Source organism: Malania oleifera, chromosome 2, assembly GCF_029873635.1.
Source record: "Malania oleifera isolate guangnan ecotype guangnan chromosome 2, ASM2987363v1, whole genome shotgun sequence".
In the NCBI taxonomy this organism is placed as follows: domain Eukaryota; kingdom Viridiplantae; phylum Streptophyta; class Magnoliopsida; order Santalales; family Ximeniaceae; genus Malania; species Malania oleifera.
In genome coordinates, this window is record NC_080418.1 from 10,865,732 (window position 1) to 10,884,290 (window position 18,559).

General features: G+C 38.4%; 1 protein-coding gene across 1 annotated transcript in view; it reads left to right on the forward strand.

Moving 5' to 3' along the window:
- Positions 1-4,574: 4,574 nt before the first annotated feature.
- The window catches only part of LOC131149920 (uncharacterized), a 28,497-nt gene continuing 14,512 nt past the window's right edge, over positions 4,575-18,559 (forward strand). Inside the window, exons 1-2 of the mRNA XM_058100716.1 lie at positions 4,575-4,788; positions 4,980-5,080. Coding sequence (XP_057956699.1) covers positions 4,747-4,788; positions 4,980-5,080 — 143 coding nt within the window. The 5' untranslated portion in view covers positions 4,575-4,746. The remainder of the gene's footprint in view (positions 4,789-4,979; positions 5,081-18,559) is intronic.

Genomic DNA, 18,559 nt, shown 5'->3' on the forward strand with positions numbered 1-18,559 from the left:
TATCCTATGAAATTCCATTTTGACCAGGCCGACCTCCAGGGAGCGACTGAGCCACAATGGTCTCTGAGCACTCACTTAGACAAGGTATTTCTTAGGCATCAAACATAAGGATCCTACAGAAAAACACTTCTGTATTGATATTAACTTAATGACTATTTTTATTATTTTATTATTATTGTAGTTTAATTATATATATTTTTGGGTCATCACATGGGAACCATTCCAAAATTTGGGTAAGTTAGTTAATTTCAGTTTTATTAGGTTTTTGGTGTTTCTGGAATGAGGAGAATATGTTAGAAAAGATAATAATGAAGTTTTGTTGGAAAAATATCAATTTTAGGGTGTTGAACTGGGGAACACACGGGTGTAAGTTGGGTGTTTTGTGGGCTTTCCCGTAAGCCAGGTAAGGGGATAAATTAAGTTAGTATTTCCATGAAATTATTTATTAATATTCAACTTTTATTTTCTAGGAAATTATGTATGTTATAGAACTGAGTTTGGAAATACTGTTGTTAACAGAAAAACAATTTTAATACACTTCAGCAGGGATTATGATTTTGTGTAAATTTTATGAATGGAATAATATTTACTTTTGTGTGGCATGAGTATGAAATTCTATGATTTCATGTAATATTAAAATAATATGTTTTCAAAATAAGCATGTTATTCCTGTTTTTCAGGAAGATATAAAAAATGGTACAAGGATTTCAGACTATGAATTTTATATGATATGCCGGCGTAAGGGTCGTGATTTTATAGGCGTAAGGGCCGTGAGTTTTATATGACATGTTATGCCGGCGTAAGGGCCATAATTTACAAGATACAAAATGTCGGCGTAAGGACTGTGAATTTTATATGATATGTTATGCAAAATTTTATGAAAATATTATCATGACAGATATTATTATGAAATAGTCATGTATCATTATTTGGAAATATATTATATGTTATCAGAAGCTGGATGACTTGATTTAGGCTTTCACGAAGCACGGTACCGTAACTATATGATCACGATCATGTATATGTTAGTGCTACCACATGTCGTAAGGGACTGTGAGAGATCGGCAGTCGATGTGGTTTTATGGTAGTGCAGGCGTCCCTTTGGTATCCGGACCAGGAGAGGCAGACCCATCATACTTACATACTTATGTTGATCTAGCATGGTCGGCCAGCCATTGCAAGGTCCTGCCTTCGGGCCGCACAACCTAATCATATGGGGGTAAGACATAACACCAGCCAGCTATCCATCTAGGGTGTTATTTCATGTACAATTATATATGATGATTTCATGTATAGAAACTCCATATGTTATTCCATGTTAATATAAATTATGTTTTATCCAGATATGATACAGACAGTTATGCTAGATATGATTTGTGTATTGTTATATGTATAACACGAAAATACTCATGTTGTTACACGCTGATGTTGGTTTATTTCCTTTACTGAGAGGTGACTCACCCCAACTATATAAACATTTCAGGAAATCCAGGTAGAGGAGCAGATAGAGCTTCGCGACAATAGAGTCCGACTAAGTTACCCTATCAGAAGGGTGAGTTGATGAGCTAGAATTATATTTATTTTTGGGAAGTGACCCTAGGCTACTTTTGGTCTTTTTTGTGGATGATTCTATATATATAATAGTTTTAGTAGGACTTTGGTATTGTGGTTGGTTATATGGTATGTTGTAATTTACGTTTCCTGCTGCTTAGGGATCTGAGTGGTATTTTGGGTATATCCCTGATACCCATGAGTCCAGGTTGATTATGTTATTCAGTTGTACATGGTTATTATATTGAATGTTATTATGAAAAAAATAAATAAATTGGTAAATTAGGCAGGTCGTTACACCTATGGTCTATCTATGGTCATCACTGAGTTTAGCATCATATCATGCATGATATGCACTATTATAGACCAATACCTAAATGCATTACAAATTAAATAATAAATGTCTTATTTCTTTGCTCTTCGATCTTCTATGGAATACGCCAATGAATGTATATGCTTTGCGTTCTTTATGGCTTCCATTTTTCCTTTTCTTTTATCTGTGATCTAAACTATAAACTTGTTCACATGCTAAACACACACATAATAAACTAGTGCTTTGTCAACATCAACACAAGGATCAGACTCAATTGTAGGTGGAGCTGCAGCTACAAATTCATAGTCAGATAATACTGTTTTGTGTAAAAAAGCCACACACAAGATATAGGGTATTCTTAACTACATTTATTCAGATGTTTGGGGACCGGCGATGATAACATTACGAGTTGGACATATGTACTTCATGAGTTTATCACGAAAGGTCTTGGTATAACTCATGCGGTACAAGTCAGAGATGTTTGTCAAGTTTATCTTGTGGTTGAGGTGGAAAACCAAATCCGGAGAAAGATCACCAGGTCAAAAAATGGAACTAAGTACGTTGGTTTAGTGCAAGGAGTTTTGTGAGTAACATGGTAGGTTATATGTAGGGTTTGCAAGGAACTTCTTGGTAAAGTCAGTGAGTATAACGTGTTTCTCTATTAACTGATCGCCAAGGGTATAACTAGATGGAAAAGTTGCAGGGGAGGTTTGGACGGGTAATGCAGTAGACTACTCCAGTTTGAGAGTGTTTGAATGTCCAAATGTGCACGTTTATGCTAGGGTGAGATCTAAACTTGATGCAAAGTCTAGATGGTACATCTTTATGGAGTATCCGAAAGGTGGGTTTAAGCTGTGGGATCCAATGGCAAACAAGGTGGTGATAAGTGGAGACATGGTTTTTGATGAAAAATTCATGGTGCAGTGTACTTAGGTAGATGAAGAGAAACAAATACTAGAAAATTGCAATAGCAATAAGCATGTGATGCAGGTCGAGTTGGAAACTCATAGTAGAGAGGACATTGTTCATAATGTAAGAAGTTCTAACTCGGGAGACCAGTAGTATCACAGTATAAACTGCAACAAAAATGAGATTGTGATGCAAGTGGAGTTATAGACTCAGGGCAGAGATGACATTGCTCATAATGTAGGGAGTTATAGCTCGGGAGATCAACAGGATCACAATGGGCTCAAATGCACTATCAGGTTACCACCCAGGTATGAATTTGATGATCTGATGTCTTATGTATTCATTACTATCAGTAAGGTTCCTATTATTTTTCAACATGCTGTGCACAACAAAGGGAAAAATAGATGGATGAGTGCTATGGTGGAGGAGATGAAGTTACTGCATAAGAATTAGCTGTGGGAGTTGGTGGAGCTTCTAGAAGGGAAGATGGCGATCGAATGCAAGTGGGTGATTTTTCTGTTGTTTTATGTTGATGACATGTTAATTGCTAAGAATACTTTGACTGAGGTTAATCAGTTGGAAATTCTATTGAGAAAATAATTTGACATGAAGGTTTTGGGTGCGGCCAAGAAGATTCTTGGGTTGGAGATTCGCAGGGACAGAGCTGCAGGAAGATTGTGGTTATCTCAGGACTTTGTGGACAAAACTGCAGGGAAATTGTAGTTATCTTAGGGTGGTTTTTTGGAGAAGGTGTTGGAGAGGTTTAACATGATTATTGCAAAACCAGTCACTAGTACGTCGTTGGCGAATTATTTTAAATTGTCTATCGCTTAGTGCCCAAGGACGGATGATGAGGTTCGTGACATGTCAAAGGTCCCCTATACCAGTGCAGTGGGGTGTTTGATGTATGCTATGGTTAGTACAAAACCAGATCTGACACAACCTATCAATGTGGGTATGTAATGTAATGTTTGGTTTATATAACAAAATGGAGAAGAAATGAAATGAAATAAATTTTTTTATAAAGAATATTAAAAATTAAATAATAATTTTGATCCATTTCGCCAATTCCATTTCAATTTTATGTACCAAACACGTGATAATTGTCTTACTTGTGTAAAGGTTATTATATAGGGAAAAACTTTTCCCTAAATTCGAGGAGCTTTAGGATCCGTTTGAATTAAAGATTTTACTTAGGAAAAGAAAAGAAAAATAAGGAGTAAACTCATTTTTTGTTATATTTTCCTTCTACTTTAAATTTCTTAAAAATGAAAGTTTGTTTTCATATGATTAAATATTAAGAAAAATTAAATATTAGTAATGTGCAAAATCAAAATTTTGTTTATAAACTTATTTTTTATTTATCTTCCTTTATTATTTTGCTCGATAACTAAATATAAAAATGTGAATTTCTTAATATTTTCTTTTTCTTATCTTAATATTTTTCAAGTTTGAAATGGAGTTTAAGAGTCTGTTTGAGTAGAATTTTGTTTGGGAAAAGAAAAGTAAAAGAAAATAAGAAAGAATATCATTTTCCCTTATATTTTCCTTATCTATTAAATTCTATACAAAATAAAAATTTATTTTAACATAACTGAAAATTAAAAAAAATTAAATATTAGTAGTGTGTAAAATCAAAATTTTATTTACAAATTTAATATATATTTTATTTTTTTACTTTTCTTAATAAATTTTTTTCCATATTTTTCTTTCGATTCCCTAATATTTTAGGCTAACTAAAAAAAAAAATCAACTGCCAATTTTGTGCCTTAACACGCCGAATATGAAGAGATCTCTCCTCAGGGGCACATTCGTCTTTTCAGGACGAAGCGCAATTCATTCTCTGAAACCCTCGGTCCCTCGCTGTGTCGCGCAAACACGAGGCTTCTTCACCGCACAGAGAGAGGGAGGGAGGGGGAGGGTGAGGGTAATTTCTTTCAGAACTCTCTTCAAAGGGAAGCTCAGAAGCTATAATGGCGAAGCGCGAGCTCTCCAGCACTTTGAAGAACTTGAAGGTAAAGAAAACAACTTCCATTCCTCTATAATTGCCTGTTCTGGGCATTTTGCTTACTTTCCGAGATTTGAAGTTTCCTCAGTTTTAGCTTGAAATTCTTCTGGTCATTATTCTTTTTTATTTGATAGTTTTCTTACAATTTTTTCGTACTTCTTGAACTTTTATTGGGTATTCTTTTGTCTATTGCTGAAGTTTATGCAAAGGGCTGCTCAGAGGGAGGAGAAAACTAAGAAGGAAGAGGAGGTTAAACCAGATGGAAACTTCTTTTCCACTGGTACCCTACATAGAAAATGGTTTATTCTCCTTTTTTCTTGTTAATTTTATCGTTTTAATTTATCCAAGGATTTTCGGTATTATTTATTTATTAAATTTCTCTTTGTTTTGCAGTTTGTGAACCAATATGAGTGTTACTATATTTTTTTGAACATATTCGTTTATATATATATATTTGAACTTCTAGAATTGATGACGGACGAACTTTGTGCACTGTCTCACGGCCATGTTCATTGTCTGAGTTCCAATGTGATTTCAAGACAGCTATTATGTTATTTCAAGATGGTTGTTGGTGGTCTTATTAGAATGGAAAATGAAGGGGAACAAAGTTGAAAACACTGGTGATTCTGATATATAGGTTAAACAACCATCTATTAAGTTACATTGGTCATAGGTGCACGCTCATTTTTTATTCTTAATATTTTCTCCCATTCTAATAACCTGGTTAATGCTTTAATCAACTCTTTGATCTTGTAGGGTTCTAAGATTTTTGTTTTGTATTCATAATACACTTATAAATTGGAAACAAAAGGAGGGGGGGGGGGGGTTAGGGTGGGGGTGATATTGTGATTGTTTAAATACTGATGATACTTGGAATATGGGCTTTGCAAAAGTTTAAGTTAATGGTGAGAAGATTGACGGGGAAGCTTTTTGACATAGACAAATGATGGCAAAGGCTTAGGGAGGAGGAAAAAATCCTGGTGGTATTATTTACTTAAAAATTCGTCTTAATGGGGTCCATTGACTATTGAGTGATAACATAATGATTTTTTAAAATGGTTATCTGGTTGACATATCGAAGTAGTGAACATTCAGTGAGTGGCATCTAGCTTGCAAATATTTGGAGAGAAGTGAATTTTAAACTACAATAAACTTAAGAGTTGGCTTCTATCATTGACTCTTATATTTTTCTACTGTTTATGGATGAAGTTATTGGCCATAGTTTGGATGAGGTTGATGTGGAATGGGAAGCGGGTATTTGGATGGTTCATTTTGACCTAAATTTGAAGACCAATTTCAAGGAATAGTGTCAAAGGATTGTAGAATCCTAAACCCAAATGTGTCTAGTCTAATTGTAGTAGGTTTGTTTGTATTTGGTGGTTTGTCTGTAATATTGTGTTTTAGAGGTTTATTTGTAATTTTATGTATTTTAGAGGTTTTGTGTACCACAAGTCACCAATAGAACACTTTCATTGTCATTCAAGCAAATATAAGCGGAAGCAATAAATAACTTGTGAAAGCAATGACACTTAAACAGTAAACATTGAAGTAACATAATTCATTATCAACACCTCCGTTAACAATGTGTGTCTAACGAGCGAGGCAAGTAGGCTAAATGTGTTTACAATAGCTAGTGAGTTTTACAAGTTGATGAACACTCACCCTCCCCTAAAGAGATTTCTATGCTATTTTTCACTCTGACACTAGGAAACATCAAGATGATCGAGGAGTCATACTCCCTTTCTTAGCCTAGGGAAAAACTATCTTTGAAAAATAACCCTACACTAGTATTTACATGATGAAAACCCATCCCAAACGTATGAGATAAGCGGTCACAGGCAAACATAATGCTTTGAACAAGCTCGGCTTGTGGTGCCGCCCCACTTATGGGGTCGGCATCCTCGTAGACTTGGATGCTAGGTACACTTCAACTTAGTCCATGAACGGTTGCGTATCTTTCGCAGAAACCCAGCTGATTTCTTCATCGTCAAGGCTTTTCCACTTTACTAAGAACTCCTGCCGCTTCTCCCTTGAGGATGTGAACTCTTTGTCTGCAAGGATGTTTTCAACTTCTTGTCTATCGGGTTGCACTGTCTTCAATTCTACTCTGGTTGACTGAGTTTTTCTTGGATCTTTGGTGTCGGCGTTAAACAACTTGAGGCAGCTGGCATGAAACGTAGGATGCACTTTCATCCAAGCTGGATGGTCAATTCTGTAAGAGGCCTTTCGAACTTTAGCCAAGATGGGGATTGGTCCTTCATATTTACGAAGTTGTCTCCTATCTCATCCCCGCAGTGACTTGATCTGTTCAGGATTGAGCTTAACAAGCACCAAGTCGCCTACTTTAAAGTGTTGCAGTCTTCTCCCCTGATTTGTCTACTTCTTCATTCGCTTAGAAGCTTTCTCTAGGTAGGCTCGGGTAATCTCTGCATTCTGTCTCCATTCTTTGGTGAAGATGTATGCTCTGGGACTCTTGTCCACCGTCTGAGGTAACAACGGGTGCTGGCTTGTAATAAGCTCAAAAGGTCTCTTTTGGTTGTTGAGCTCTTTTGGGCATTGAAACAGAACTGAACCACATCAAGTAGTTGCACCCAATTCTTTTGTTTGACGTTGAAGAAATAGCGCAAGTACTCTTCTAGTAGCTTGTTGAATCTCTCCATCTGTTTGTATGGCTGTGGATGATAACTCGAAGAGATGTCAAGCTGTGAATCGAGGATTTTGAAAAGTTCTATCCAAAAGTTGCTGAAAAATCTTCAGTCTCGATCACTGAAAATATTGGGAAACAAACCAATACTTCATAATATTTTTGAAGAATAATTGTCTCATCTCCATTGTCGAACAATGCTTTGGTGCAGGAAAGGTACTGTACTTTGAAAACCTGCCTATAACCACAATTATAGACCTTGCATCTCCCATTATAGGCAGGTTGGTGATGGTACTGGTAGGGGCTCCAGTAGCCCTGCAATCTTCTTCTGCTCTGCCTTGTCTTGTTGGTAGGTGAAACAAGTTCGGGTATAATAAACCACATCATCACGCACATGCGGCTAATAATAATTTTGCTTCAGTATTGCCAAAGTGTGCTGCCCTCCTGGATGTCCAATCCATATGGTATCATGATTCATGACATTCTCTCAGCAGTGTCTTGCTCAGATCTCCAACTCATGGCACTAGCCGACTACCATGGGTCATCAGCAATCCTTCTTCCACCTAGAACCGACGTGCTTTCCCCTCTTCTGTCAGCTTCATAAGGTTCTGTGCAATTGGATCTTTGGCTAAATTCTCTTTGATGTGTTCCTGCATCGTCGTGGTAATGATACTCAGTGTCAAGTGTGTTACCATCTGTAAGGCCGCTAGCTCGGCCTTCCTGCTCAGTGCATCAACAACTTGGTTCATCCGTCTCCCCTTTTGCTCAAATGAGAAATCAAATTCTGCCAAGAATGCTTGCCACTGGCCTTGCTTGGGTGTCAACTTTGGTTGTATGAAGAAATGACTAACACTCGAGCTATCCGTTTTCACCACAAACCTTGACCCAAGTAAGTAATGTCACCATACGCGTAGTTAATGTATCACAATTAGCATCTCCTTCTCCTAAGCCGTGTACTTCCGTTCTGCTTCACTAAGCTTATGGCTCTCGTACACAATAGGATGTCCCTCTCGTAACAAGACTCCTCCAAGGGCGTAGCTCAATGAACCTGTTTGCTCCTCAAAGGGTTTCACGATGTTCGGAAGAGCAAGTGCCGGATATCTCATCATGACATCCTTCAAGTCATCGAAGACTCCTTGACACTTCTCTATCCAGTTTCACTCCTAATTCTTTTTCAGTAGTTTTGTCAAAGGAGTAGTTCTCCTCGAGTACTCTACGAACTTCCTATAATATTTGGCAAGACCAAGAAAGGAACGCATCTCCTTCACTGTCGTTGGGGTCTTCAATTCTTGAATACTTCTCACCTTCGCCATATCCGTCATGATATGACCTTGTTCAATCACATGACGAAAGAATTTGATGCTCCACTGACCGAAAGAGCACGTCTCTTTCTACCCATCCAACACGACTTGGATGGTCGTAGGCACTAGCTCTTGGCCTACTTCTTCCTCTACCACCACCGTGGTAAGATACGTTTGTTCACCCCTTCGTAATCCCTTGTTGAGTTGCCATGGCTGAGATGAGCTTCTCATCGTCTCCTTTCCTTGCAATGACTTGCACCATGCGAGGGTGATCTCCCATTAGACACAAGGAACCAGCAAAAGGCATCGACATTGCTGTAGTCTCCCTCAGAAATTCCATTCTCTTTTCCTACATGGTTAACCTACCAGAGCGTGCATCGTTCACCCTGCTTACCCTTTGGCGCTTGGCGTAAACCATTACCCTTTCTCTTCAAGATTAACTTACTAGAGCGTGTAGCGTTCACCCTGCCTACCTTTTGGTGCTTGGCGTGACACTTTGCCTACCCCTCGTGGGTGCTTAGCGTGACACCCTGCATACTCTCCTGGGCGCTTGGTGTAAACCATTACACTTTCTCTGTAGTGTGGTAGAAGTCCTTCGACAACTCCACCATCGAACTTTGTTGATATCTTTAGGATCCCTCCAATAAATCAACACGTTCCCTTAGTTGGGCCCTTACTTCGGCCACTTTGTTGGCTAACGACTCAGCCTGTGCACCCAACACATTAATTTTCTGGGCATTGGTCAGCATGGTCACTTACTAGAGCTTTACTAATCCCACAATGAAGGCAAATGAATTCATGTAGCAACAAACTGAGCTCTGATACCAGGTGTCATGGGTCGAATATTTCACACCTTTGTGAAAGGACCGTGCGGTGCTAGCTAAAGCCCTCTTGTTCAACTAGCTAGCGTAGCGTTTACCCCAATTCACCAATAGAACACTTTCATTGCCATTCAAGCAAATATAAACGGAAGCAATACACAACTTATGAAAGTAATGACACTTAAGCAGTAAACATTGAAGCAACATAATTCATTATCAACACCTCTGTTAACAATGTGTGTCTAGTGAGGGAGGCAAGTAGGCTAACACGTTTACAATAGCTAGTGAGTTTTACAAGTTGATGAACACTCACTCTCATCTAAAGAGCTTTCTATGCTATTCTCACTTTGGCACTAGGAAACATCAATATGACCAAGTAGTCATACTCCCTTTTTTAGCCTAGGGAAAAACTATATTTGAAAAATAGTGCTGCACTATTATTTACATGATGGAAACCCATTTCAAACGCACGATACAAGTGGCCACAGGCAACATAATGCCTTGAACAAGCTCGGCTTGTGATGAAAGGCATGTAAGAGTTAGTTATTGTTGAAGTTCAAATTGAAGTGAACTTGTGTGAGTTTTTCCCCCTCCCTGTTTCTTTGTCTTTTTCCTCTTCTCTTCCTCCTTCCCCCTTCCTATCCCTATTCTTCCCTTGGGCAGATCCTTTACTGTTGTTCTGTTATAGAACTGCCGTTCATTGCCCTTCTCTCCTATTTCTCTCCCACATTCTATGTTGGCTGTGATGCCTTGATGCTGCTCTGCATCATTTGGTATTAAACCAAATTTGGCTTAATCTATTGTCTTTGGTTATCCCCTGGAACTGATACACCAACAAAGATCTATGTTCTGACTTCTACCACAATTTGCATCAAAGAAACAAATTTGGGTTAATCTATTGTCTTTGGTTATCCCCTGGAACTGATACACCAACAAAGATCTATGTTCTGACTTCTACCACAATTTGCATCAAAGAATGACCCAAAATTTCAAACCACAACCACCAAACAACTGCAATTCACTTCCTTAGGCTTCAGTTGTTGCAAGAACAAAGTTCTCACAGAATTTGTAGAAGCAAATTCAAACGCTAGTACTGCAGAAATTTCCAGAAATTACAGTCGTGCCTTTAGTTTCTGAACAACGCTTTTCTGGAATATTTTCACCACACCACCCACACCATTGAAAACAGAAACCACTGAAAGGCCTACTTGTAAAGTTTCATTTGACAGCTGGTGAACCCCCATTCTCAGGCCAAACATTTGCAGACCCCCCCTTTAAAAATCTTAAATTTTCTAATATTTTCTTGACATGTCGCCACCATCACTGCGATCACCACCCCTTGATCTACTTCCATCTGGAAGTCCATTCCTGGCGGAGCCTTGCTGGCACCTCATGCACCCCATGCGCTGGGGCCACATATGTGAGGCAGAACCAGAGCCTTCTGCAATTTTCAGACTTGCAATAAATTGGTTCCAACCAATTGAGTTTTTTTCTTTGAGATTTTGATATGCATAATGACATTTTGATTTCAGACATGGTATTTTGCAAGTAAGCATGATATTTTGGCATGAAAAGCTAGAAATTGGAGTGCCAGTGTGCCATCAGTATTTTAGAGCATCAATCTGCCACTACCAGCAATAAGAATCAGACTCCGTTGCTGCATTTTATGAGTTTTCTATGTGAATTTGTTTACTTTCTGCATGGTACTCACAATTACAGGGAAATCGAAGATAGTTTGTGAGAAATTGGGAGCAAATTTGTGGTTTTGCATGAATAGATAGAGAATTGTCAGCAAATTGTGTTAAAGACTTTTGGTGATATATATATATATATTATATTATTTTCAAAGGTGGTGGTATTGTGTGGTGGTGGGGGTGGGGTAAAAGCATGGTCTTAAATTTCCACGAAATTGTTGAAATTTTCGTCGAAATTTTCAATTTCCATCACCCTCGAAATCGAAATGGCAGTCAATTTCCGTCTTGCATAATTTCCGTCGAAATCTCAACGAATCATCTAAAATTTATCAAATTCTCAAAATTTTAGCGAAACTTGTCGAAAATTTAACTATATGATGAAATTTTGTTAGAATTCAAATGAGAAATTTAGGAGTGAAGTGAAATTTCTATCTTAATTTATTTTATCGAAAGAAAAGATTATTACAAGTGCTTATATGAAAAAAATAAACTTATAGTAACATTTTATTTAACCATTCATGTCTAAATTATCATTATTTGTATAATAAATAATATTTAAATAATTTATGAATTTCATTTGTATTAACTAAATATGTTTAATGTACACTATCTTACAAATAAGTTTGATACACATACTATTTTACAACTTTTCCACCTCATACAAAACATAGATGTATTTAATTTGCAATATATTAGTCCTAAAACTTATATTAATATGTTTGTTAACCATTTCTAAAGTTTCACAAAGAATTCCATGCTTTACTACTAATTTCTGTTATTTTTTCAAATTGAAATTGAAATTGACATCGAAATCGAAATTTTCGTACTTTTGGAGCTTCGAAATTTGAGTTTAAATCGAAATTTAAGACCTTGGGTAAAGACATGGAGAATGCTTTGTATATTATTACTAATGCTTTGATTGGCCAAACAACTGAAGTTGCGTCCCTGGGTAAACCTATTTTTCCAATTTTTGAGTTGCTCCTCATACTTTTTGAGTTGTTTGAAGTTTGAAATGATCATTTCAACAAAGGAAGTAAACAATAAGTTTTAGATTTTGATGGTGATGGTTCTTTGGAGTACTATTTTTGATGTTATGACATGAATAAGGCTCAAAAGTTTTATTTGGCTGAATCAAAATCGAAGGGAACTACTTGAATTTAGTGGATTGAACAATAGGAGATCTTTGGAAGGAGGAGGTTTGGTGAGATTACAATGTGGGATGAGATGAAGCGAGATGTAGGAACAATTTGTATCTTCCAATTAGCAACATGCTTATTTGCAATGCTGAGATTTGAAACAAGAAGAAAAGGCAATGCCAAAGTATATTAGTAGGTTACTAGGTTTTATCATTTGGCTACTAATGTTGACATAGAATGGAAAGAGGATGCAATTATAGCTATGAAGTATTGCCTTCAAGCTTGTTGCATGTTGACTCATTAGAGTTGGGGATGCATAATAGGTTGCCATTCATATTGTGGATATGAGCGTAGTCCTCCTAGAGCTATGCAGACCTTCTGTTTGAGAAGAGTGTTAGTGGAGTTGTGCAGCTAAGCAATTGAGTAAAGGAGTTTAAACTATCCCTTGGAAGACTTTTGAGCATTTCAGAAACAACTTCCGAGGTCCAACCATAAATCAACTACTTCAAATGTTAGAGTTTTGGGTATTATGTTGTACAATGTCCTATCCAAACTCATGGATATTGTAGAAAATTGAAGTTGAAGATGAGTAACTCAAGAAATTGAAGCTGAAAGCCTTAATGGATGTCCCAAGTGATTTAGATGATGATGGCAACGTGACAATTGTATAATACTTCAACTTATACTCTTCCCACAAGGTTGAAGAAAGAGAAGATTGGAGATGAACTAGCATATTACAGATTCAAGTAATTTGTCATAAGAAGCTTTGTACTTTTGGTTAATGATCCTGGTAGTTGTACAAATGTAGTTTTTGAAGAAGTTGTGAGGAAGTTTGGAAGTTGAGCCTCATCCTGTTCTATACAAAACTGTTTGGGGTGAATATACCAACTTGAAGGTCCATCATCATTGCTGGCTGACATTAAAGATTGGATCGATTGTGGAGACAATGTAGTGTGATATCCTTCCTGGATCATTAGCCGATCTGGTACATTAACACATGTTCCTATGCTTATTCCAATCATGTCCAACTTTGCTAACATCTCCTCCTTGAGCCATATCTTGTTCGTTCCGGAAACACATCTTCCTAGTCCATCTTTTCTCGAATCTCCTTTAACGGATGAAATAGAAGCTTAAGAAGGAATACCAAAACCTAGTACACTCACTAAGCCTCTTTGCATCCATGGCTAAATGGTTAAAGCACCCAACCTATACCAACCTAATAAAGGGGCAAATTTGTAGGTTCGATACCTGTTAGATGCACTTGGAATGTTCAGTTTTTAGGCTGTCCATGGTTATTTGATAGGAGGGTTAAACATGATGCTTACAGAAATTCTTATTCCCTCTCCATTGACAAGAAGAATAAGTTGATGCCTTCTTGAGTTCTCCTCATCAAAATAAAGCATACCTTCGGTTCATTTCTTATGAAGTGAGATGATTATTCATGGTGATGGATTCCTTGGTGCTTTCTCCTACTTGACAAGTTGAATTTTTTTTCTCGAAAGGAGAGGATTGATGTGGGATGGGAAGCGGGTATTGGATGGATCATTTTGACCCAATTTGGATACCAAATTTCAAGGAATAGGGTCAAAGGATTGCTGGGTCCTAAACCCAAATATGTCTAGTTTAGTTGTAGTTGGTTTGTGTGCATTTGGGTTTTTGTTTGTAACATATGTGTGTTTTGTGGGTTTATTTGTAATTTTATGTATGTTTAATTCTTGTAATTTAGATTTTCTTTTAATTAGGGTGTCAAAGCCATTTAGGAGTTGTTCTTGTTGAAATTGGAATTGAAGTGACCGTGTCTTGAGCTCTCCCCCCTCCACCCCCACACTTTTTTCTTCTTCTTCCTCTTCTCTTCCTTCGTCTCTTCTTTTGCTCTCCTCTCCTTATTCTCCCTTTGGACAGAACCTTTACAACTCTTTTGCAATTGTAATAGAACTGCTGTTCATTACCCTTCTCGCCTCTTTCTCTCCTACATTCTCTATTGGCTGTAATGCGTTGATGCTGTTCTACATCAAGTGACATATGATATGGTTTTCATTATGATTTAAACTGCTTGATTGTTTGAACCAATTAGGAATATTGCTGAAAGATGAGAGCATAATGGTGAGGGATTGAGGTTATGCCAAACTTTCTATTTTATGCTACTATGATATTTTAGCTTGATAATTGAAAGAGATTGACAATTTTCTAGTGTTGAGTTTTGAAGATTTATTTATCAATGCTGCACATATATTCTATAAACTATATTTTCTTCTAATGACGTTGATTTTTGTTTGGCGAGAATAGAATGGAGGAGTTGGATAGTGATAAAGCAGAGTCACTATATGTTTTTGGGGAAGGGAGAAAATGAAGAAAACCTTAATGGTCTACGGAACAGGAGGCGGGTTTGGGAGCCTGGCTATGTGTAATGAAGGCATTAGACACCTTAGGACATTTGTTCTACGAACAATTGCGGTCATTTGATTGAATGTTTGTCCCAAAATAAAATCGGAAGGAAATCGATGGGAAAGGAAGGAAAGGATGTTCGCGTTGCACCCAAACTAAATACCAATAATGGTGTAGTTTTGGGTTGGAAGGGTTGGCCCACGAGGCCTTCCATGGATTTTGAACGGAAAGAATTTGAAAAGGGTGGAAAGAGGGAAAATTTCCCTTGTGTGCTTGAACTAAACACCAATAATGGTGTGGTTTTGAGACTTGTGAAGCTAAAGGATTTTTGATATGGAAAGAGTTTGAAAAAGGAGAAGAAGTGGCCTCAGAATCCTTAGCTTCAACGTTTGAAATGGACGGGGAAAGAATTTGAATTTTAAAGTCAAGATTGTTTTAAAAAGAAGTCTTTGAAAACTTGATTTAAGCAAAGATATGGTACCCTAACTTCAAAATTTGAAATGAGGAGGGAATAATTTGAATTTATAGCCAAGACCTTAAAAAGGAAATTTTTGGAAACTTGATTTGAGCAAAGGTATGATTTTTGAATATATGATTGAATTTTTGAAAATTGAATCTATGGGTTTCATCACCGGATGATCAAAAAATGAAGAACCAAAGAAAGATGAGTTCCAAACTTTAAAGAAGGTCCCTAAGAACTTTCCTTTTTGGTTTTCATCATGTTTAGTTTTTTTTGGATCTTCTATATATATATATATATTTGCATTTTTTTCTGTATTTTCTGAGATTCTTGGGGATTTATTTGAAAATTTTTAAGGTTTTTTCTACCAAAATAAAGTAAATACGTAAAATGAAATATAAAGGAAATGTCTAAAATATTAACAAATAAAAAGATAAATAATAATGATGATAATAATAAGGGCAAAAGACACTCACCTCCCCTGAGGTTTGTCGAAAAGACAAGGACCTCCCTTGATGTTTGAAAAATGTCTCAAACCTCCCATCACATTTGGATCCTTGGACACTCACAACCCCTTTCAAAGAGATGCTTAGCACCGTTTTAAAAAAGAATTAGTAGCACAAATTTGCCCTTTGAGAATCGGCGGCTGCTTGTTCAAGATCTTTCTCTCAATTTTCCCCTCCTATTGATCATCCCCTTGTTCAACATCTCTCTCTGAATTCTCCCCTCCTGTTGATCATCCCCTCGAACCTCCCTTCTCCCAACTGCCACTCGTACGCCGCTGCCCCCACCCACCCAAGCTCTCCAACACCAAGCTTAATTCAAGGGATAAAGCTGAAGCACATGCAAACTTTCTATAGAATAACCAATCCAGACGACATCATGTTCAACTTCATGATAGAACAAATGGAGAACTGCACACACTCCTTTGCCATCATCATTAGAACCTTCGACAACTTCGAGTTCGAAGTCCTGCGTGTGCTCGCTGCCAAGTTCCCCTGCATTACACCACCAGACTCCTCAATCTCATCGCTCGGAAATGGCCCGAAACCCACCAGTCCTCCCTCGAGTCTAGCCTCTAGAAAGAGAACACTGAGTGCATAGACTGGCTCGACCGCTAGGAACTCGAGTTGTGGTGTACGAAAACTTCGGGAGCATCGCAGTGATGTTAGCAGAGCATGTGAGGGAGTTTGCATGGGGGCTGGCGAACTGCAGCCAACCGTTTTTGTGGATCCTGCGGCCGGATGTAGTGATGGGCGAGATGATGACACTGTCGGAGAACTTTGCAGAGGAGGTGAAGGAGAAGGGGCTGATGGCAAAGTTGTGTCCGTAGGAGAATGTCGTTTTGCACCTGGAGGTGGGGGCGTTCTTGACACATACGGGGTGGAACTCGGTGTTGGAGAGCTTGGGGACGGGGGTGCCGTTGCTATTATGGCTGGTGCATGACAAGCAGTGGATGAACAAGTAAGAGACGTTTGCCAAGTTTAAATTGTGGAAAGTTGAGGTGGAAAATCTGATTGGGAGAAAGATTAAGTTCCTCTAGACAGACAATGGAACAGAGTATACAAACTCAAGTTTTAGAAAGTTCTGCGAGCATCATGGCATAAGGAGGCATTTTACAATAAACTGGTCATCACAACAAAATTGTGTGGTAGAAAGGATGAACCGAACCCTTGCTGAAATGGCTCGGTGTCTCAGGTTGAATGCTGGGCTTGCTATGAATTTTTAGGCCGGGGTGGTTAGTATGACTTGTTTCTTGGTAAACAATCACCAAAGGTATCACAAGATGGGAAAGTTGCCGAGGAGGTGTGGACAGGTAACAAGGTGTCTACTCCGTATTGAGAGTATATGGGTGTCTAGCCTATGTGCACATTCTTGGTGAGGAGAGATCAAAGCTTGAGGCAAAGTCTAGATGGTGCATCTTTTTGGGATTTAAAAAAGGCGTGAAAGACTTTAAGCCGTGGGATCCAATGATAAACAAAGTGGTGATTAGTAGAGACGTGATTTTCGATGAGAAAGCCATGTTGCGGCGTACTCAGGAGCAAATAGAGAAACATGTGCCAAAAAATCGCAGTAGCAACAAGCATGCGATTCAAGTGGAGTTGGAGACTCAGGGCAGAAATGTAGGGAATTTTAGCTCGAGAGATTAGCCAACGGTGCAGTTGGAGTCAGAAACTTAGGGTGGAGATGACGATGTTCAGAACACAGATTCTAGCTCGAATGGCCAGCAGTTGTGTCGTAGTATAGCCGTAGATAGACCCAAACGCATCGTCAGGCCACCCCTTAGGTACGGTTTTGACGATCTGGTGTCTTGTGCGCTTATTACTAGCAACGGGGATCCTACTACCTTTCAAGAGGTCGTGCACAGCCAAGAGAAAGGTAGTTGGATGAGCACTATGGTGGAGGAGTTGGAATTGTTGTTTAAGAACTAGACGTGGGACTTAGTGGAGCTTCCAGCTAGAAAGCGGGCGATTGGATGCAAGTGGGTATATAGGAAGAAAGAAGCAGTTTCAGAAAGGGAAAGAGAGAAGTACAAGGCTCATTTGGTAGCAAAGGGATACTCGTAGAGGAAGGGAGTTGATTATGATGAAATCTTCTCCATTGTGGTCAGACACACTTTTATCAGGGTAGTATTGGGATTGGTGGCGCAATATGACAGGCATCTGGAGCAGATGGACGTAAAGACAACATTCCTCCTGGTGATCTGGAGGAGCTGATTTACATGACACAGCTAGAAGGGTTTGGCTAACCTGGACAGGAGTACTTAGTTTGTAAACTGAAGAAGTCATTTTACGAGCTAAAGTAGTTTTCGAGGTAGTGCTACAAAAGGTTTGACGCCTATATGATCCGTATTGGCTACAGGAGGTGTGAGTACAATTGCTGCGTCTATGTGAGGAGTCTTGAGGACGGTTCTCTCATATTTCTGTTGCTTTATGTTGACAACATGCTGATTGTTGCTAAAGACATGACCGAGGTAAATCAGTTGAAGACTCTATTGGGAAAAGAGTTCGACATGAAAGACTTGGGTGCAGCCAAGAGGATTCTTGGCATGGAGATTCGCAGGAACAGAGTTGTAGGAAGACTATGGTTATCTTAGGGCGACTATGTGGAGAAGGTGCTGGAGAGGTTTAGCATGACTAATGCTAAACCAGTGAGCACACCGTTGGTGAGTCATTTCAGGTTGTCTACCGCCCAATGACCAAAGACGGATGATGAGGTTTGTGACATGTCGAAAGTCCTGTTTGTTAGTGCAGTGGGGTGTCTGATGTATGCCATGGTATGTACGACGTCAGACTTGTCATAGGTTGTCAGCGTGGTGAGCAAGTTCTTCTTGAAT